At 35.0% G+C, this 22,749-nt stretch overlaps 2 protein-coding genes across 3 annotated transcripts in view; one reads left to right on the top strand and one right to left on the bottom strand.

Annotated features, from left to right (window-relative positions):
- MED12L (mediator complex subunit 12 like) overlaps nt 1-22,749 on the top strand; it is a 342,999-nt gene that overhangs the window by 247,306 nt on the left and 72,944 nt on the right. The window contains exons 16-20 of the mRNA XM_025376276.1: nt 10,141-10,288; nt 14,901-15,019; nt 15,673-15,816; nt 16,979-17,142; nt 20,258-20,389. Coding sequence (XP_025232061.1) covers nt 10,141-10,288; nt 14,901-15,019; nt 15,673-15,816; nt 16,979-17,142; nt 20,258-20,389 — 707 coding nt within the window. The remainder of the gene's footprint in view (nt 1-10,140; nt 10,289-14,900; nt 15,020-15,672; nt 15,817-16,978; nt 17,143-20,257; nt 20,390-22,749) is intronic.
- Nucleotides 1-22,749, bottom strand: part of P2RY12 (purinergic receptor P2Y12) — a 46,080-nt gene that overhangs the window by 2,384 nt on the left and 20,947 nt on the right. Inside the window, exon 2 of one of the 2 annotated variants that reach the window (XM_025376279.1) lies at nt 1,376-1,540. The gene's annotated coding sequence lies outside the window, so the exon portion shown is untranslated. Of the gene's footprint in view, nt 1-1,375; nt 1,634-22,749 lie in introns of those variants that run through there. The other variant, XM_025376280.1, reaches the window with a different exon arrangement.

The following is a 22,749-nucleotide window of genomic DNA, read 5'->3' as shown; positions in this document are numbered from 1 at the left end:
TTTAGCTTTTTGGTTTCTATTCACAGTCTTTTTTCCCCCACCATCCTTATTTCTGAGCTTCTTTTCCTGTAGTACCGTCAAAACATTTGAGAGAGAAATGATGGATAATTGCCCATTAGAATCCTAAAGTAGTAAAAAGGGGGAAGAAATTGGTATAAACTACTCTTGGGAAACTTATTAAATAAATAAAATACTGAATCATTTAAAAAAAAAAAAAAAAAGCTGAACCTTTTTTCTTTATATTTGGAAGATATTCCTGCCTCTGTATTGCCCAGTCACTCATTCAAAAATTGGCCTCACAGAGATTCATTATTCTGCTTCAAATATTTTAACCCGTGTATATCTTATTTCCAACTTTGCTCAGTGTTTTGAAGTTGCTGCATACATTTTCTTGAATATCATTCAGTGTACATTTTAAAACAGTAAAAAAAAAAAAAAAAAATGAGAGACAGAAATGGCCTGTGTATATATGGTCATGAGTTGGCATTCCTCAAAACAGGGCATACTTTCCAGATTTGTGGAGTGTGTAATGGTAGCTAAAATAAGATATAGGTTATTACCACAATAGACAGCTGTAAAGAAAACTAACAAGTGATTCGAATATGCTATGTGGCATCTACATCTTAGAAATTTGAAATGATGTTTGTAATCTTTTTATTTCACCAGAGATAAATGAAATTGATTCTACATAAAATATTCTTAATCAGAGATATATTCAAAGTACAAATAACAAATTTAAAAAAATAACTTTCATGTAAGATATATTTAGATAAATGAATGTAGCACTTAAATTTCCCAAAATGTCCGTGGAATTCCTTTCTATCCTTAACTATGGAAAGAAAATGATTAAGAATCATGTCACAGTATGGCTTCAATTTTCAACATCTCCTCACCTATTTAGCACTTTAAAATAATACTAAACAAAACCTAATATTTTGTAATATAAGATCAATGATTTTAACCTTCCCTGCTACTACTGTATGGTCTTAGTTCATCCCTGACACTTTTGGAAATTTGACTTTGTGAATATACATTTTGCTTAATCTTTAAGTTATTTAACAAGTATTCTTGACATTGAGAATTTCAGCTCCCTTTATCTGTATTTAAATCTCATTTTATACTTGAGGCAAGGTAACTAAGACCATTTATATTTTATTTCTATGCTTTATATAATTTTTCTTAATGAAGAGGTTAATTAACAGTTGTCTCTGACATTAGTTAGACTTCTATTTTAATTTTAATTTTTATTCCAAATACATGCTTGCATTGATAGTTATTAAGGTTTACAATTTTAAGAGAAACTTGGACAAAAATGTACACACATATCAGAGTGTAAATACCTATATTTGTCAAGTATTTGTAGAAATAACATTACCTGATAACCGTTGATTCTGGAGGATTTGAATGTATCCAGTAAATAGTAGTTATTGCAACGTGCAGAGTGGCATCTGGTATTTTCCTTTTAATGTCTTAGTTTAGTTGCCAAACCTCTTTGTGATAGAGAATTTCCTGAGTTTTCATCAGTAAAGTCTTGAGTGTTCTATAGAGAAATAGAAGGAGAGGAAGAGAGGGCTTTACAATCGGAGATTGTCTTCAGACACTGGACTCAAAGCTATGCAGACACTGAATTTCTCTCTCTCCTCTTTTAGGACTTCTGCTTTTATTTCCCAGGAAATGTGGGATGAGGATGGCTGAGAAGTCATCTTTTAAAAAGCAATTTAAAATCTTGTGGCTTTTTGCTGAAACCTGCTATAGAGTTGATGGTTTATAACTTCGAGTTATGGTTATTTTCTCTGCAAACGATAAATCCAAGTTGAGATCAAACCTTCGCAGTCTGCTTCCTGGAGAAGATTTTAAGCTTGCTTTCTTGGGTGGTTAATTTATCTGAAATATATTGTGTACAACACTGGGTGATGTATTTTCTTCTAACAAGTAATTATGTTAACTCAAAATGCGTGCTGGTTAGAGATGTTAAGTCTCTGGCCCTTTGTTTTTTCCTTGGTTAATAATGTCATTATTTTAAACCTGTGTTTGATTAACTCCTTTGTAGGTGAAACAGCTTCCTTCTATTATAAATTAGCAGATTCCAAAATTACATTAGAAAAGTGATTGTATCCATTGCCAGGCTTATTATTTACAGTGTCCTTTGTGCTTTTCTTGAATAGAATTTAAATATAAACAGTTTTTGTTTGTTTGTTTGTTTCTTTACCTTTGAGTTTTTGGGAAAATATAACATTAAATTAAGGCATCCTTGTATCACAATTATTTATAATTATTTAACTTTGAAACCAAAAGGGCAAAAAATATGTTAGGGGTGAGATTGAAGGGCAAAGTGTTTTGCTGCTTTAACTTTATGTAAATATTGCTTTGCGGAAACACGCACCCCTGGTATCTCAAACTGCAATGTCTTTCTGTTATCAGTGGAAATCATTTGTGTTGGTGCCTTTGCTGTGAACACATGTTTTGGTTATTTCTTCTGCATTTTGAGTGTTTGTCTATATCTTTACATGTTAAATATCTTCATTGGTTTTCAAAATGCAGAGGAGCAGCTCTGCATCACTTGGGAACTTGCTAGAAATGCACATTTGTGGGCACCAACCAAGCTGAGTGAATCAGAAACTCTGGGGTGCCCCACCCTGCATCTATATTTTAGTGAGCCTTCCATTGATGCTCAGTACACTCAAATGTGAGGACCACTGATTTAAATGGATATAAGAATTTTGTTGCCATTTAGAACTTGAAGCTATTAATATCAGTCATTTCAGGCATGTAATAATCCCCAAATGTTGGTCGTCTTAAAGGGATTAGTTTGGTATTAAACTCTCGGAAAGAGTTTTATTGTTATTTTAAAATATGACTTCTGTGGTAAACAAATCTCCACCTTCCTTATTTGTCAGAGACCCACAATTTTAAAAAGAGCTTTTATGCCATATGTACTTCAAATAATAGTTGCCAATATTTAATTTCTTATACTGTCATGAATTAACTCACTTTATTATCTCAACTACTCTCTGAAGTAGTTATCATCCTCATTCTCTGGATGAAGGGAACTGAGGAGCAGAGCGGTGAAGTTAGATGGAGACCCCATTCTGACCTGTGCTGTCTAGTTAGTCCTAGAATCTGTATTTGTGAATTTCTGTACCTGAGAATCTTCCCTATCATGCCCTCTCCTCAACTCCTCTCCCACTAAGAGGCCCAGGAGTGAGAGGTGAATCTCATGTATGGGATGGCTGTACGTCTTTCAGTAAAATAAGCACCATACTTGCCTTTACAACAAATTGTAAATGCTGAAGGATGTTTTTGATGCTTTTTCTAAGACCGTCAGATCAAACAAGGCTTATACAAGAAAATGATGATTATTTTTAACAAATCAATCTGCCATATTAAAGGAAAACTAATTTAGGTTACTTATACTACCTTATTGAGAACTTATATTTCTAAACTTCTAGAAGGGCTAACAGTAGGGATTTGAGGGCTAAAAGAAGGGCTTCAGTTCTTGATCTAAATTAACTTTATCTTTCCTCTGATTTCTAACTCACAACCACATACCTATTTACGAACCACCTCTGATAACATTTTTTCATTGGAGGAAGGCTGCCAGTTAGACCACTTAATGCTGAAAGTGACACAAATCTTTAAGTGAAAAGTAACTCAGTAACAGAAGTACATATTCATATGAATGGAAGCAGAACAAGTTATATATACTTTAATCTCGTTAGTAAATAACATCAACACATACAGTTTGTAGTTATTTGTGTTAGTGTTGGGAACAGAGCTAATTTTGGTTGATTTGGTTATTTTGTATGATTGAGATGAGTTAGAAAAATGAACAGAGTTTTTACTTTTAAGTAGCTTAATTGGTTTTTATTTTACCAAGTCTACTAAAGGTAGTCTGCTTGTCTGAAAATGTTTGCTTCAAATGGGATTACTCTGAAACCTGTAGTCTTTTGGAACTGGGCAGGAGGATAGAAATATAATTATGACATTTGATTAGCTCTTAGGCTGTTTTAGTTCTAGTAGTCTCTGGTTCTATATGTGGTCATTTTGACATTGATGAATATTTTGTTTGAGGGCGTGTGTTTTAAAGCAGTGCATAGTCATGTCTGCTAGCTTGGCTTTATTCATTGGAATACAGAAATTTAGGTTAGATATCAACAGGTTCCAAAAATAACGAGTCTTGGGCATTGAAATATTTTGCAAAAAAGAATGCTGTCTTGTGACCTAGTTATCTGACATCCCAGTCTTAAGTGTTTTGCTTGTAAATAGAGGACCAGTATATATAAATATCAGTCATACTGTGAACTATAAGCTGTGTAGAATAAAGATTTCATATACAAATCTAGTTAAATCAGCCTCCTATTTTCTTGATTTACAGAAAATATACTCCACTTTGTGTATAGTTACTAATGATAAAAGAAAAAAAAAAAACCTTTTAATATCTTCATTCCTGTAACAGTTTCCTCATCCATGTGCACATCCATTCTTCCTCCCAGGCTCGAGGCTTATTCCTGATGAAACATTTATATGAACTTGTTTTATTCCAAACAAAATAGTATGGTATATTGAAAGATTCAGCTGAAAGAAATAGTGTTTTAAGGCATCTTTTAAGAGTTATTTAATAAGCTAAAAATTTTAACTAAATGCATTTATTGTTTCTGAAGACTGGTTTTTACTGCTTTTCTTAGAGATGTGATAGGTTGCTGTGTGCAGTTGACTTCCGGATATATACTGGATTTGCATTTGAAGTAGAGCATACAAAATTAGGGAGTACTGGGAAGTATGAAGTGCCATATTTTGTTTTATCAGAAGGAATTACATCTACTTCATCTGTTTTTTATTAGTGTTTGGAAGAAAGAAAGCTTATTCTGAGTAAGATCTTTTTCATTTTTCTTTAAGGACATTAGTAATTTTAAAATTCTATGATAATTGAATCATTGTTGAAATCTCAGAAAATGTGAATAAGGTGAAAGGAGAATACACAGCTCTGATCATCTTACCATCATTATCACATCTTTGTCAACACACACACATTTTGGCAAAATTTCTAATTAGTTATTTTAAAGAAATAAAGATGAATTAGAGCAGACCTCAATTCCATTAACTCCATTTCTTCTTTCTAAGGACATTTGACTCAAGAGACATGTTTTAATTAATGTAGTACAACAAGCCTGCCAGGGTTTTGGGCATGCATGCTTCTAGTTTCTTTATCTATTAAGTCTCTGTGAGTGTAAGATAGTATCTGGAGAAAGAAAGTAATTGATCTAAAGGATGAGGTTTTTAGAACTTAGTTTATAGGGGAGATGACACATTCAATTCAATAGCAGCAGGTGGACTAGGGTAAAAGAGGTAGCCTGACATCTCCTGTAATAGACTCTCCAGTTGATGCTTTTCCTTGTCCAACAACTGTATCCTTGAGGGAATAAACAAGTAAGTTTTGGGTGCTTATCTTAGATTATTAATATTATTTACAACTGTGCAACTTGAGGGTGTTTAAACACCAAGTTGAAAGCAGAAATCATTGATACTTTTGAAAATATTTGGTATATTTTCTTAGGTTGACTTTATTCTCATTTGTTATAAATTGCTATTTGAAGGCTTCTACGTTTTCTTTCTTTTTTCTTTCTTTTTGAGATGGAGTTTTGCTCTTGTCATCCAGGCTGGAGTGCAATGGCACGATCTTGGCTCACTGCAACCTCTGCCTCTCGGGTTCAAGCGATTTTCCTGCCTCAGCTTCCCGAGTAGCTAAAATTACAGGCACCTGCCACTACGCCTGGCTAGTTTTTGTATTTTTAGTAGAGATGGAGTTTTACCATGTTGACCAGGCTGGTCTCGAACTCCTGACCTCAGGTGATCCTCCTGCCTCGGCTTCCCAAAGTGCTAGGATTACAGGTGTGAGCCACCGTGCCAGCCTGCATTTTCTACTTGTATAAAAAACTGATGTAAACAAATCTTGTAGGCTCTTGAAAAATAGTAGCTTCTAAAATGCCTCTGCCTGTCCTATTTGAAGACTACTATAGTAACACCTATCATGAGTTCCCTGAAAATATTAATGCTAAGAAAGGGATACTGTCTTTGCACCCCATATAGAGACTGAGCAGTGATTGTTTTCCAGTTCACTGCCTGCTGCTTTTGCTTTTCAATTTTATCCCCGCGTTCTCAACTCATGACTTTGTTCCTTGACCCAACTCCCTGAGCATATCAAGGCCAAGGAACGATTTGAGCTTCTTAAGTGTCATCTTCACCTCAAAATGTCTTTTTATTTTCACTAATTTTCCTTTTTTCTGATGGTCAGGTAGAAAGATGTTCCTTTCTTTCTTTCCATATTAATTCAGCTAAGAGGCCATTGTCTCTTATATCCTTTATCATCAGTTATCTGTTCCCCAATCTCGATTTCTACTATGGAAATTTGTTTATTTGAAAGATAGGTCTGAAACAAGAGTTTGTTGATGATCTTCATAACGCTCTTTCCTCTCAAGCTGCTGTTCTTCATGCCCAACTCCTGGTAAATGTGGGTCACTTCTCTACCTTCACCATTTCGTCACCACCTCTCACTTCAACCCCTTGTTTCCTAGCTTTGTGCCCTGCCACTTTAGAGAAACTTCTCTTTTGAGGTTCACACATAGTTTTTAAGTAAACAAGTAAGAGGTCACATCCATTGTGACTTCTTAACCTCATTGGACATCGTCAGTGGTGCTCTTTCTTATGTATCCCCTCCCCTGACTTGTGTGACCCCGAGTTATATTATCTTATTAAAGAGTGTGCATGTGCACCATTTGCTGGCTTATTTCTCCCCTCACCATCTCAGCTCTCTCAGCCCTTCTTAGCTAAACATAATGTGAAGGTTTTGCATCCCTCCCAGGACTTGACATATTGCCCTTATTCCTGAGCTGTCACCTCTGTGTTAGGGCCCATATCAAACCAGTTGCTGGACATTTACACATTTCTACCTACCCTTCAAATTCCTTGCACTTACATGTAAATTCAGAAGTTCCCTGCTGTTATAATGTATTAATGTATTTTTATACATTATATATAGATTATTTAATAATTATTTGGTAATATAAGCAATACTATTTATTATTATACATTATAAATAGATTTTAACTAGTGGGTACATCTTGAAGTCCAGTGAGATGCACATTTACTCCTTGGGTTCAAAAGCCTGATCGTTTCCTAACTTCTTAGATACCTCTTCATTTTGCTTCTTAGTCTTCATTCCCACCACTAAAACTTAGTTCACCCTACAAACTTTTTTACTCTAGCTTTGTCTCTCACATCTCCTCTTCATTTTTCTCAACACTTAATCATCAGGTAAAGTTTCCTACAAAACTAATTTTTGTTCTTATCATCATCTGTGCACTGTTCCTTTGGCTATATATTTGTTCATTAGTCCGCTTATTCTGTATTTAGTGTATTCAACAAATATTAAATGCTAACTCATTGCCTGTTAAGGAGATTATAAAAATGAACAAAACAGACGTGGAGTCTTCCACAAAATTTACACACTAATAAGGGAGACAGACATTAAACAAATACCTAGGAAATAAGTGAATTATACTGTAATAAATGCTCTGAAGTCTACTTCCCCTCCTTACTCCTTCTGTGGGGAGGTTTTCAATAAACTGGAGTGACAGAGTGAGGGAACTGACACTGTATTTGTACATAGCATTTCAGCAAGTGAAATTGCAGCTATGAGAGTGTAAGGACGAACAAAAGCAAAGGGAGGAAGTGCCCTAGAGTCTTGGTGAAATGTTGAGTAATGCAGTTTGGTGTGGGTGTGGGGGATGTGCAGGGGAGGAGTGGAAGTCTAGTATGTGAATTAACGGTAGTGAACACTATCCAGTATGCTTCGAAGCATTTTACATGCTTTATCTCAGGTTTTCTGACAAAAACCTTACAAGGAAGGGATGTTACCCCATTTTTTCAGAGGAAGAATCGGAGGTTTAGGAAGGTTCATTATTATAGATCATGAACTCAGCAAATGGCACAACCAGCATGCAGTCACAGCTCTCTTACCCCAAGCTTGGGCTATTATTGGTAAATTTGGGACCATAGTGATCCTGTACGATTGTGGGAGCATGTGGCTCTTTCCAGGATGCTTTCCTTCACCACCCATCTTTGGACACCTAGGTCTGTAAATACTACTTTGATGACATTGAATCTCTGCTCCTTGAAGAAGGAATCATTTATCTTTGTATTTTTTCAGGGCTCCTAGCATTTTATCTTGCCTTAAATAGATGTTCTATAAACAGTTACTGAATAACTGTGCTAAAGTCATCACCCTTCACATGGACATTTACATTAGGACCATTTGATATATGCCTTAACTGAAAACAATTGCTAAAGCATGTGACTGTCACTGCCTTCATTTTTCATAATTTTCTGAGTGCCGTCCTGTTTAGTTCCTAGGGTTTATATGTACACAACCCACCAGACCCCACCCCCCCCCCCCGAAATATATCAGTAATTCTCTGTAGCAACAACGAAAATGGGAAATTAGCAAGCAGCTCAGCTCATTCAGATGCACAGCCAGCTCTAGGGATCACTGCTTATGTCAGTTGTATCCTATGATTAGGGATATCTTTTGAAAATTTGGGAGAGGTACCCAGGATATTAAATTTGGGAGAGGTACCCAGCTTCTAAGAGAAACTTGCTCCTATGTTCTTTTTTTTGGAGACAAATTTGAACACCTGAAACATTAAGAATCATTTGGGGGTGGGGAATAGAAAGATAGATTGGCAGGCTATATAAATGTCTATTTCTGGTAATGTATAATACAAAAGGAACCAGTGCAATGGGAAGCAGTGGCAAGTGTGTCCCTGAGAAAGGCAGGCCAACACAAAGACTGAGAGCCACGTAACAGAATTGGAGAGAGAAAAACAGGTTCTTAGTTTAACGCTGCAGAAGCAATATGCTACTTTGTGCGGAGTACACACGTGAAGTTCTCCAGATCAAACACTGGACTTCTGGTCTAAGGTTTTTGTTCTTTGTTGCTGCCACTACTAATTAGGAACACAGTGCAGTTTGTTTTCTCTGTGAGGAGTTCTTTTCTCATATAAGCTCCTTAGGATAAGATGGATGCTGTTGGGAAGTGCTTGCCATGGGCAAAAATATACAAAGAGTAAGAAAAGGAGGTTTACCAAAGGTTAGATTTGGGCATTTTCTAAGAAAATGGAAGATTATAAAATCCAAGAGAGAAATTGCTATAGAAAGATTCAGAGCCAGGCACAAGAGAGGGCACATCCTGGACTCTGAAACTTTGGCTGAGGAATGTGTTCAGTGATGTGCATATGCTTTCGTTATGCTGTGACTAAATTTCTTTCCCACGTGGGAAAAAAATAGTGCTTGTATTCATTGTGTCTGTGGGGTGGTGGTGGAGAGGTGGTCCAGAAGGGAAGAGTGGTGATGTCAGAACATGTTTGCATTTTCAGCTGTTTGCCTCACACCTAATGACCCCTACATGCTTTATTGTTTTGTCATTTGGAAATAAATATAAGTGTATCTCACATAGCCATGTTGGAAATAAATGGAATATATATAGTTTTGTAGAGATGAAGTCTTGCTCTTTTCCAGGCTGGTCTTGAACTCCTGTCAAGAGATCCTCCCACCTTGGCCTCCCAAAAAGCACTGGGATTACAGACATGAGCCACTGCACCCTGTCCAGGAATATTTTTTATAAAGGTGTTTGAGGATCCTAGCAAGATTTTTTTCCCTTAATGTAAATATTTACTATTGCTATATATAAAACCAAGTTTATGAAGAGATAACATTTTCCTTAAGGGAAAAATATGACTAAACAATATGTTACATGATGTGAAATTAATAACTATGTTCAATTTTAAACAATGAAAAGTTTTTCAATAGCCAGAACTTACTCTGTAGGGTACGCCCACATCAAGTGCTTCTATTAAGACTTCAGGTCAGTTGACACGTTTTTTTTTTTTTTTTTTATAATGTTAGCAAGTTCCAAACTGGAAAAACAAGGGTGTTGCCAGTGGAGGTTGAGGTGAATTGAAGGGAGGGCGGGATGCCACCACCGCAAGCCAGTATGGAGGTGCTGTGGTCAGTGCATTTCAGGAATATGAAATGCAACCCCACCCCTGCAGTCAAGAGTTTCAGAATGCATTTTCTGTTTTTCAGGATGAATCTTCAAGTCATGAATGTAACCAGCGCACAATCCTTCTCTATGGAGTCGGCAAAGAGCGTGATGAAGCAAGGCATCAGCTGAAGAAGATTACCAAAGATATCCTGAAAATTCTAAACAAGAAGAGCACCACAGAGACAGGGGGTAAAGAACCTTAATGCATTTGCTCCCATTATGTTGCCTTTTGCCTCCCCTCTGAGCACAGTCTTATCAAAGTGTTCTGCGTCACTGTCAACAGAGCGTTTCCCCTCCTGAATGACTGTCACATTGAAATGTGAACAAGCACATTTAAATTTTAAAGCCTTGTTTCCATTTATAGTAATCCTTGTATTAAAATATTAATACAAGGCATTAATGTTAAATATTGTTGTATTAAAATATTGTATTCCATAGGTAGGTGTAAATAATTTATTCTGATTTTTGGTATACTTCTCAAATTTTCTATAGTAGTAATAAATGAAGTACTGAAGAATGAGTTGAAAACCCTTAGTCTGGAAGAGATCCGTTTCTCTGTTTCTTTACGGTAATTTTCCAAGCTTGTGGTTAGTTTCTGTTCTGGGGCACTCACATGTGCATATTAATTGAATATCATGACAGCATATTTGCTCATCTTTTCTTACATTATTCAGAAAAATAACTCCAATAGGTAGTGATGACTACCTATATCTCCAAATGATTTCAAATGAAAGGAAATTTGATCTTTGCTCTATAATGTCTTCTTTAGTTGGTTTCCCCAACTAAAGAATTAATTAAGCATTAACTATAATGCTGTTTCCCCATTCTTTTGACATAGTTTTTACGGTGAAGCTGTGCCTTTATGTTGTATCACCACATTGCATAATTGGAATTTTGTAATTATCCACTTCACGTTTGCCTAATTATTCTTTTCAAGGTTTGTTGATTTCATTAGGCAATCAAATTATTTTAAGTATATTGTTAGGTATCCTGCTACCACCACTGGTGTTTATTTCTCTAATACTTAAATCATAGAAGGAAAAAGAAAGTTTGTGTTTACCCTATGTAAACAACATTCTTCCTACAGATGGTATAAACCACCTCTAGGAGCCCTACTGTTCTGTAGTACATGCTACTTTTTTATGGACTCTTCACAGGAGATCCAGCTCTCAGACTTTAGCAGGATAAATTGCCAGAATTTGTCCACCCTAGATCTTTACCAGAGAAAAATACAGATCTTAATAACGCAGATAGATTCTCTTTCTTCCCGGTCATTCATGGTGCACATGCAGAAACATGGTATGAGGGGCAACGTGTTTAAGTCTGCATATGGCGTTCTGGGTATCTGATGTCAGAGGTGATAGTCTTCAGAACTCAGTGGGAAAGTTATCCTTCCTGTTATTCGCGTCACCTTCCCTAACTCCCTTCCATTCCCAGTTAAGGACTTTGAAATACCTCAGCTCTCTGAGGAAGCAACCAAGAGTTGTGGAAGGGAAATGAAACCTTCTTGTTGGCATGTCATTATTGAACTTGAAAAAAGAAAGTGCTCTGTCTAAGAAAACTGTTTATCTGTTGTTTTGATGTTTTCTCTGTCTTAGAAAAAAGAGGAAACAGTTGCATTTAGAAGATTGAATTTAGAAGCCCTTAAACTAGCTAGCAAAGAATATTTAAAACTACTTTTGGTATACTTGGAAATGGGGGGGGGGTTGTCAGTATTTCCTTCAGGAGATTCAGTAATACATATTTCATCTAAATTATTTTTAGAGGGTCTTTCCAGATCCTATGGAACTTTTTAGATGGCTAAAGGGTATGGGAAGGGGAAGGAAGCAATGAGGTATCCTTTTCTGTTGAGCCTACTAACTTCCTTCACAGCTTTTTAATGCCACACTGTAGTTTGTCCTGTCTTTGTAGCAATCCCTCAAATAGGCAATTCTAGCATATGAACTCACAAAGTGAAAAACATTTTTGTTCTGTGCTGCCTTTTGAGAAACAGGTCAAGTATTCCTTATATGAAGTGCTTGGGACCAGAAGGGTTTTGGATTTTGGATATTTTCACATTTTTGAATATTTGCATATATAATGAGAAATCTTGGGGATGAGACCCAAGTCTAAACATGAAACTCGTTTATATTTCATATATACTTTATACACATACCCTGAAAGTAATTTTATTTTTCTCTTGGGGATGCTTAATAAACTGTGTTGTGTGCCTGCATTTTGACTGTGACCTGTCACATAAGATCAAGTGTGGAATTTTCCACTTATGACATTATGTCTACACACAAAGTTTCAGATTTTGGAGAATTTCACATTTTGGATTCTCAGAATAGGGATCCTCTACCTTTGTCAGTAAATAGAAACATCATCTGTGGAACCACATCGTTGGGAGGGGATTTTTTACTTTCTTTCATTTTAGATAAAGTTCCTTAACCAGAAAGCTATTAATTTGGGATGTAGTGAGCTGCTTTCTTATAAATAATCTTAAGTCACTAGTTAAAATTTAGTGTATACACCAGAAATTAGCTAACTATACTTCAGATTAATGGAAAGATGCCCACTTTTTTCAGCAACATGAGTACTGGTAAGGAAAGCAGACCTTGTGTTAGCATGTATTTGATTTCTGGGAACACATGAAAATAACATTTTGAGGAACCAACTCATTAGGAGTGTTGTCAGATCAGCCAGGTCTTGCCTAGGTGAATTTATAATATAAAGTTCAAATAATATTTCCAGTTGAATGATCAAACTTCATTTTTCATTTGCATTGACCTTTTTTGGTTGTCAATGGTGTATCTTTTGAAAATATTAGTGAAGTTTACTATGACAACCTTTAAAAGGCTAAAGTTCCAGGATTTAAAGATTTTTAAAAAGGAAAATCAAAATTAAGCAACAAAAGAGCAATAATATGTTATAAAAGCAAATTAACATAAGAAAGATGAGGAAAAATATATATTGACTATATTGTTACTCATGTAAATATCATTAAAATAAGGTATTTCATTGAGAACCACCACTGATTTCTTAAATTTTGCTGTTGAGTATAAATTGCTAAGAACCAATTACATTCTTTTAGATAAGGTTTTAAGAAGTTAGTGATATGTAGATAAATGGAATCTATTAGCACAAACAAATAAAAAGGTGCACTTAAGAGTTTTTAGTAGGATCTATTTCTTTAAGTCTGTTGTTATTGTTTATTTGTTTTGTCCTAGGAAGAACTGAATCAATACATTAATTTCACTTTTAAGATATTTTGTACACAAGGCTGTTGATGTTAGCTCTTCAGCCTTGGATCAAAGATGTTAGTAAATGAAAAATTCAAAACTTGGATATTCTAAACATGCTCATGACATGTGAGCAGCTACAGTGAAGGCAAAATTTCATATATAATTTGTACTTTTGAGAGTAGATGTTGAAAAAATAATCAGGTTTAATAAATTTGGTAGTTCCTAATCTTTGCATTATATTTGGTGTTACTGGCCAAAGTGGCACAAGCTTGTAACTTATGTTACCCTTGCACCTTTAAATTCTGATGTACTCTGGCATCAAGGTTTCTTTGTTTAGGGAATTAGAAAAGAACCAGCCTTGTGGTGTTTTGTTTTATTTTGTTTTTGACTCTAACCACTAATTCCTCATTGTTGAAAGAGAAGTCTTTTATTTTAATGTTATTGTTTAAGACCATTACATTTGCCATTAGCAAAATATTTTTGAACTCAGTGAAATCTTGTTCATTTCTTGTGTCTTTAATAGAGAAATCTGTAAAGTGACATTTGTTCTCTGAAATTAAACTTTTCTAAAGAAGAGGACAGTGTGAGGAGTAGAACTCTTGTCTTGGTAGCCTTTAACTGCTTAGAATCACAATGCTAGAAATGACATTATCAATCATATATCCAACTTTTCCTTTTTGTTTTTAGACTTGTCTTTGTAAATACAAAATATTAAAGTATTTAAAAACAGAATTGAATTTATTTTTGGATCTTATTCTTAGAACTGTTAAGAGTACCCCTATAATAAGCAATTTTTATTTTTTTATTGGAATTTTCTTCAAACCTCTTTATGCTAATTTGATAAATGTGGCACTTCTTCATTAACGTGGAGTGATTTAATTTTTTGCTGCCATTAAAAAAGGAATCATGTAATTTCTTTTTAAAAAAATATTTTAAACGCTTCAGAAAAGTAACAAGGTGAGTCTCCAAAGAAGATGCCAAGCAGGTGTTTGATTAAGTCAAAGTGAGCCCAGGAGATCTCCCCACCTTCGTTGTTGATATAATTGTAGTTTAAAAGTTGTTTAGTGAGAAATGTTCATAAAGACACTTTTTATGATGGCTAAAATCTGGAAACTACTCACTAGAATGGTTAAGTAAATGGTGGTACGGTCACACATTGGAATACTAAAAGTAAGTGAGAATTATTAGTTTTTAGAACAAATTAAAATTACCTCAGCAATATGAATCAATCTTAAAAGCATACTGTTGATTGCAAGATGCCAGATGTGGAAAGCATATACGATACGATTTCCTTTATGTAAAGTTCCAGAGTAGGCAGTAGCGATCTAAGTTGTTAGATATCAGGATTTTGATCTCCTAGGGAGGGAGAGGTGCCTAGAGAGGCCTGAGAGAGTTTCTGATATTCCATTCTGTTACTTTGTATTCAAGTCTTATTGTGTGAGTGTATTTATTTTATAGAAATTCATATAATTTGTGCACTTTTCTGTATGTATGCTGTACTTAAAAAAAAAATCCATTAAAAATGTCAAGAGTTTCTATTAAATGGAAAATAATGGATCTGCTTCATGTTTATGTAGTTGGGGATGAAGGACAAAAAGCCAGGAAGAACAAGCAAGAGACATTTCCAACACTGGAAACTGTGTTCACTAAACTCCAGCTTCTTTCATATTTTGATCAACATCAAGTGACATCTCAGGTAGCCATTTAAAGCTGTTTTATTGTGCATTTGCAGTATTCTAATTTCCTTAAAAATTTTTTTCATGCAGTGTATTTTCTCAGCCTTAATGGTTTTATACATATATTTTATAAACATACTTGGAAGTATCTCAGACTATTGAGTAGTTCTTCTTCCTTCCTTCAGGTTGCCTTCCTCAGAAGGATTAATTTTTATTATGTACATTTTTTTTTGTCCTTAAGATAATAATCAGTGACATATAAAGTAATAGCTAATGAAATAGGTTATTAGAGTTTGGTGCTATATTGCAATTGATGAGAAATCTGTTGATGATTGAAATAAAATACTGTGAAATTGAGAAGAAAACACATCTGTTTTGCTTTACAAATCCTTTGATATTCAAATGGATGTGTCTAAAATTAATGTAGTTCTACCATTAGAATACTTAAGATTTAGGTCTGAATGACAACTTTTTGTATCTTTTAAAATTATAGTTAATGAAAAAATTGTTTTATTTGTACATAGTTTTATAGTTTCTATAGAAATATGTTTTGACTTTCATCAAAGTAGAATCATATGTAAATTCAACTGTCTTAAAAAGTAAAAATGATTTATCTTAGTAAAAGATTATTTGGAATATTGGTCTTACAATATTTTTGCTTATGTTTGCACAGATTTCTAACAATGTGCTAGAACAAATCACAAGCTTTGCATCGGGAACATCCTATCATCTCCCTTTGGCTCACCACATTCAGCTCATCTTTGATCTCATGGAGCCAGCACTGAACATCAATGGACTAATTGACTTCGCAATACAGGTGTCAAAGAGACCATGTTTCTCTCACTTTTAGGAAAGCAAATCCACCAGGCATTGTGCAGTTTAAAGTGAGCCAGTTAGCTGGGCACAGTGGCTTGTGTTTGTAATTCCAGCACTTTGCGAGGCCGAGGTAGGAGGATTGGTTGAATCTAGTAGTTTTAAACCAGCCCGGGCAACTTAGTGAGACCGCATCTCCACAAAAAATTTAAAAAGGAGCTGATTGCATGCCTGTAGTCCCAGCTACTTGGGAAGCTGAGGGCAGGAGACTCACTTAAGCCCAGGAGATCAAGGACACAACGAGCCATGATCATACAACTGCACTCAAGCCTGTGGGACAGAGCAAGGCCCTGTCTCAAAAGAAATAAATAAAATTAAAAAAATAAAAATCAAATGAACCAGTTGCTGTGCATTAACATTATTTTATGGACATAGTACATTTTTTGAATAATTTAGACATGGTGAATTAACAGTCTTAAACTAACATTTTATTTATAGTCATGTTCATAGTTTCCAATGAAATAATTATAACTGGTGCCAAAATATATGCCATTTAAAAATGTGCGAGTTTTGAGTGCTGCTTCTGTTTTTTGTTTGTTTGTTTGTTTTCTTTTGGTCTTTGTTATTTTGTTTAAGGAAAGATGAAAGTTTATTTGCTCTTTATAATTGAGCATGTTTTAGATTAAGAGCCCAAACAAACATAATTGGATTTGCCCTACTGTTATTTCTTTTACACATTTGAGTTCATTATTTACTTCTGTTATTAGCAAACAGAAATAAGACTTGGTTTCCTTTGTTTATTTTATAGGAGATATTAAGTTTGTTAACAAAAAGAAAAGCCAAATAACTTTCATTTTATTAAAAAGAGAAAGGGGAGACAAGTGAGGGGTGGGGTTTTCTAAAATTATACAGTCCAGAACCTTGCACTGCCATAAAGTTTCAGTACCTTATTTCAGCACTGGCTACTTCCTGATTGTATACATCCTGATGTCTAGACAGAAGAACAACTCTCTGAATTGGAAAAGGATTAAAAATTTTAAAAAGGTTAAATTCAGGGAATGTATTTGTAGTGGAATGAGTCAGTATATCTATGGTTTGTAAAAATAACTGTTTTCTCCATTTGTTTTGGCACCTACATTTTTATTCAGTCTTTTCTCCTGTTATAGTTACTAAATGAACTGAGTGTTGTGGAAGCTGAACTGCTCCTAAAATCCTCCAGCCTGGCAGGAAGTTATACAACAGGACTGTGTGTCTGCATCGTGGCTGTTCTCAGGCGCTATCACAGTTGTCTGATCTTGAATCCTGATCAGACAGCCCAGGTGTTTGAAGGGTTGGTATACAGCATGTCATTGTTGTTTTTCCAATCTTGGAATGTATAACTAGTGATGAAATATTATAGTAGTTTTAAAAGAAAAATAGTACTGATACCTGTTTTAATTAAAACATAAAGAACAATCTTGCCAGAAAACATTAATCAAAAAGATCTAAGCATGTCAAGTATGTTCTTCCTAATAATGTGTGATTCCTTCCTCCCTTCTTCCTTGCCTTTCTTCCCTCTCCCTGGTTTCTAAGAGTACAAAGCCAGTCATTTATAGCACTCTATGGTTAATGTTAGCCAGCATCCTGCCATATTATGAATAGTGAATGCTGGAACCTTTTTATTAATGTAATTTCAGTTTATGTTTACAGACTCAACATCAGATAAATTTTGCATACATTATCATCTTAGAAATTTGGTTCTTCAATTTCATTTCTTTGATTAAAGATATCTTTTGATGAGAATTAACATAGAACAAATGACTTCATTCTTGGCTGTAGGCTGGGGCTTACTCTACTAGTGAAGTTGGACTATGGAAATAGCTAATACCACCCCCATTAAAGACTGAGGCTAAGAGCACCAAATTAGTGTAATGAGCTCTCAAAGACCTACATAAGCCGCTTTTTGTCCACTCTCCACTCCTTTCTCCAGGGCTTTTTATTTAAACACAGAAAGGCAACCTGTTATTTCTTTCTGTTTAGTTTTTCCCTCTGAGCTCAAAAGAATCATGGGATTCTTTGGTTTTATAGTACCTTTTATTGTTTTAATCTAGCACATGTAATCAATTTATATGCTATTCTAGAATGATATAAGTTTAACAGTAGCTCTTCTGAGGAAGAGGAAATGCTACCTTTATTTGTATTAATTACGTGTTATGAAATGAAATCTGAAACATCCTAAAAACTTTAGAATATAAGAACATTTACATATTAGAATTAAGGAAATAGAGAATTATTTAATATCTCAACTGCTGTATAAAATTTGAATTTAGTACTACTTTACAGCCCAAGAAATTGAGATTCAGGCCTGTTAAGTGTTTGGTGAAGTGATATACCCTATATCACATAGCTAATAAATCTCACAGATTTTAATAAAAATCTTTCGAACTGGAAGCTTATTCATGCTGTTTAATCTATGTTCTACTTTTAAAATAGTGAATTGAAACCCATTAGTTGGTCATGAAATGAATTGAATGGGTTGTGACAAGTCTTTTTGTTTTTGTTTTTATGTTGTTATTTTGAAATTGATTTCAGTATCATTTAGTTTGGCATTGAAAATTTTTATCCTATTAAATATTCATGAAATCATATTTGACATCAACTTTGTTATTTTTTACCTTATATTAGTAAGAATAAGTATTATTCTTAAGACTATTATTTCACTTCTTTGTACTCATGTGAATGAGTACACTGGATCACGATGTGAAATGTTTTTCTTATTGCTGGCAAATCAAAGAAGTTGAGGAAACACTCACTACTATATGATGGATACCTAAACCTAACAGACTCTCAATAAATGTTTATTTACTTTAGTCACAAAATAATTCTTTGCTTTATAGATAGTAACAGGATTTTGTGTAACTTTTATTTTAGAATAAGAAGGTACAAGCACAGGTTTATTACAAAGGTATATTGCATGGTGCTGAGGTTTTGGGGTATGATTGAAACCATCAGGAAGTGAGCATAGTACTCAGTAGGTAGTTTTGCAGACCTTTCCCCCTCTCTCTGTCTCCCCACTTCAGTAATCCCCAGTGTCTGTTGTTCTCATCCTTATGTCCACGTGTACCTAATGTTTAGCTACCGCTTACAGTGAGAATATGTGCTTGGCTTTCTGTTTCTGCATTAGTTTGCTTAGGATAATGGCCTGCAGCTGCATCTATGTTGCTGCAAAGAGCATGATTTTGTTCTTTTTTATGGCTTCATAGTTTTTGGTTTGCTTGTTTGTATAATTAACAGGTTGAATCATTACTTTTCTTCTTAATTGTGTGACACTTTTGTTCTAATTGGCAGCTTTTCCCTGCTGCCAGGTAATCCCATCTGTTGATGTCAGTTCACAAGGTTTGGGATACTACATTGCCATTTCCTCAAGAAGTCTCCTTGGTTCCACCTGTGGTACCTGTGATTCCATTGTCCTTCTTGGCCTAGACATCCTATGCTCTCTCCACTTCACCCTTTCCCCTGAATGGTAGAGAGGGGTTTGATCTGGGAGTCTGGAAACCTAAGCTGTCGTCTTGCTTCTGCTAGAACTAGCTCTTTGCCTTTGAGCAAGTCACCCCACCTTTCTGCCTCTCCAAGCCTTCTTTATACAATAAGGATGGTGAATCAGATAGTTTCTAAAGCTTTTTTCATCTTTAATAATCTGTCATCTGTGACCCCATTAGTGTAATATAATGCCTGAGCCCTGTAACAAAATACAAGACAGTGATGGAATCAGATGCACAGATAGGTGAATGGACCATGAGTGTTTACATCTGTGGTTGTACAGCTTCTGTGTTATATGGTCTATGGACAAAGAGGCCTATAACTACAGGAGTTGTAGAGAATATAACAAAACAGAAGAGGCTTTATCTTCTTATATAAGATAAACTAAAATAACTTTCTTTCTAGTTTATATACATAGGGGAATGTATACATGCATAAAGGGAATGTGACTCCAAACCAAGAACTGCTTGTGCACTTGAAAATGGGTTTCCCAGATTGACTGCTTTGAAGAATTGCTCCTTTACAAAGGAGAACACTTGGGAATCTTTGCACACTGACTGCATTTGTGAATCGTTTTACTGAGGAGGCGGGGGCTCTCTACAACAGTTTTCCTTTTGTGTCTCAGTCACAGCAACTTAATTGGTGGATTCCTCCATATGTACCTTCTTTATGAAGGAATTTCTTTCATTGCTTTTGTTTCTTGTCATCAGTGACATTTCTGAAAATTTTTTTTATATCTACTATTTTAGTGTCATAATAGAAAAATTATATTGTACTGAGTTACTTACTATTCTACTTATTAGTTTCAACAATCCGATATCTTTTTTCTTACCTAAGTAATACATATTTTCCCTCTAAAAGAGTCAGATGATAACCCATATAGTAGCAAATATGTGTCTCATTTCTTCGTATATTTTTCTCCTCAGGTTGTGTGGTGTGGTCAAGCATGTCGTAAACCCCTCAGAATGTTCTTCCCCTGAAAGATGCATCTTAGCCTACCTCTATGATCTCTATGTGTCATGTAGCCACCTCAGAAGTAAATTTGGAGACCTCTTCAGGTGAGTAGAAGTGACTCAAAAGGACAGAAATAGGATCATGCCTATGTCATCCTTTTGAATAATGAAAGCTAATTGCAATTGTATCTATTAGGCAGTAATTTTGATATACTCAAGATTTGTTGAAACTGAGTATTAAAATACACAGGGACAATACACGATAGACTATTATATAAATGTGTGATCATAGGTTTTTTTTTTTTTTTTTTCCGATATTGCAATGATGTTAGGTCATAAACTCTCTAACTTTGATTGTATTTCTTCAATGAATAAGGTATTTCTTAAGATTTTACATTCTCTATATGTTGTACAGACAATGAATTTTAGGTAAGTCCTACTGAAGTAATGATTATTTGATGTATCTTTACATTTTAGGTTTAAAATTCAGTTTGGGTTATAAATCTAATAGATCAATGAGGCAGCTCTTTATATTTTGCTTTATTTGTATCTCTCTTGCTTTTGATATCCACCTTTTCTGAGCTGACTTTTTGCATTACTTGGATTAGCTTTAATATCCTTTGGGCATTACAGTGTTTCATTTTTTATTTCCAGTCACTCATAGAAGGTTCTATAGCCCCATTCAATTTTCTAGAACCTTTTCATACTGTGTTTACTTTTCCTCTTTTTTACAAAAACAATTTGCTGTTTAGCAGATAACTTTTTCATGTGTTAATGAGTTTTTAAAAAATGACCAGTACCCTCACTGAATAACATTAAATCAAAGTGCATTAAAAGTAGGAAACCTGGTTTCTATTACAGATTGTATTTGATTCAGGTTCAGCTTTACTGCCATGGATACCTCTTGCTGCGACCATTGCAGAGCTCTTCTAACTGGTTTCCTTGCTTGCACCCTTAACTCTAAAACACATTCTCAACATACCCACTAAAGTGATCCTTTTAATACACGAATGATTCACAGGCTTTCAATGACTTTTCACTCACTCAGAATAAAATTCATCATCCCTACATAGCCTTCAGGATCTTCAGGGTCCCATCTTCTCCTCCACCCCTTTCCCTCTGTTTATTCTGGCCACACAGACCTTTTTACTGATCAAACCTTTTTACTGATCAAACAAGAACGACCCATGGCAGGGCTTTTGCACTTTATCTTACATTGCTTGTGATACTTGTCCTCAGTTACTAGTGTGCTTCACTCCCACACTTCACTCATGACTGCCTCCCTGAGCACACCATTTTAAATAGCACCACCATGTCATCATTCTGAACCTCAGCACTTGCTACCCCCCCATAGATTCTGTATTTATTTGTGGCCCGGCTCCTCCTTAGAATGTATGCTTCATGACAGCAGAAGCTTTTTCTATTTTTTTCACTGCTGTATCCCAGTGCCTAGAAGAGTATGTAGCTCTTAGTAGGCACTGAAAAAAAATCTGTTGAATGATAGTTTTATCTAAAGCAATTCATATTTTTAATGGTATTAATAAAGTATGAAAATATGTTATGAAATGGGTTAGGCTTCAAAATAATCCTTTGTGAAATATTTGAGTGGGTCTTAGGAAATATCTTTCCACAGAATTTATGTCACAATTTAAAAAATACTTACATTCTTCTCTTAGTTTACATAGAGCTTTCTGTTTCAGCTTACGTTTTTCAAAGAGCTTTCTCTTACATGATGTAGTTCTTACAGCAGCCCTTTTTTTTAATAGTGAACTTCCTCAGACAGCCCCAATAGCCTATTTGACCCTTAATACTCCTGCAGTGTGGTGCAGATAGGTTAAATGAAGTAATGCAAGTAACACGCGCTGGGTGTGGAGATTTAGGGTACCAGCACGCAGTGAATAGAGAAATTACTTAGGGGTCAGCAGAGTGGCACATCACGGTGATTGGCACTGTCTAAAGTTTCCTCTATTTAAAAAATGAAAGAGAAATACAACTTTCTTGGGATATCTTGAAGTCAGAGACCTATTTGTAGTTTGAGATGAGGAAAAATGGGCAAACAAAAGCTAGATACACAGATATTTCTATCAGTGTACTGATAAAACAACTTTAATAATTTTATCTGAAACAAGATTCCTGAAGTTGTATGAGAGGAATATTTTTTCTGAAACACCATTCACACAGTTGCGTGAGAGGAGTATTTGGGGGAGATACAACATTGGTCACTTCTACCACTGATTGAGCTGCTGCTGTGTGCCAAGCACTGTGCTGGGTTATTTCTATCAAGAGCTTTAACTCTCACATCAACTTCAAGAAACTGAAAATGTCATGACTCTGAATTGCTAACTTGTATCCTTCAATGACAGCCAACACATTTTTAAAAATATAAGTTGTCTGCACAGAAAGAGAATGTAGAAGATTGTATTTGCTGCCATTTAGTAAATGACTTTAGTCCTCTTTCTTAGACT

The sequence above is a fragment of the Theropithecus gelada genome, chromosome 2 (genome assembly GCF_003255815.1).
Source record: "Theropithecus gelada isolate Dixy chromosome 2, Tgel_1.0, whole genome shotgun sequence".
NCBI lineage: Eukaryota > Metazoa > Chordata > Mammalia > Primates > Cercopithecidae > Theropithecus > Theropithecus gelada.
The sequence above is the reverse complement of the archived record's forward strand: the minus strand, read 5'-3'. Positions and strand labels throughout refer to the sequence as shown.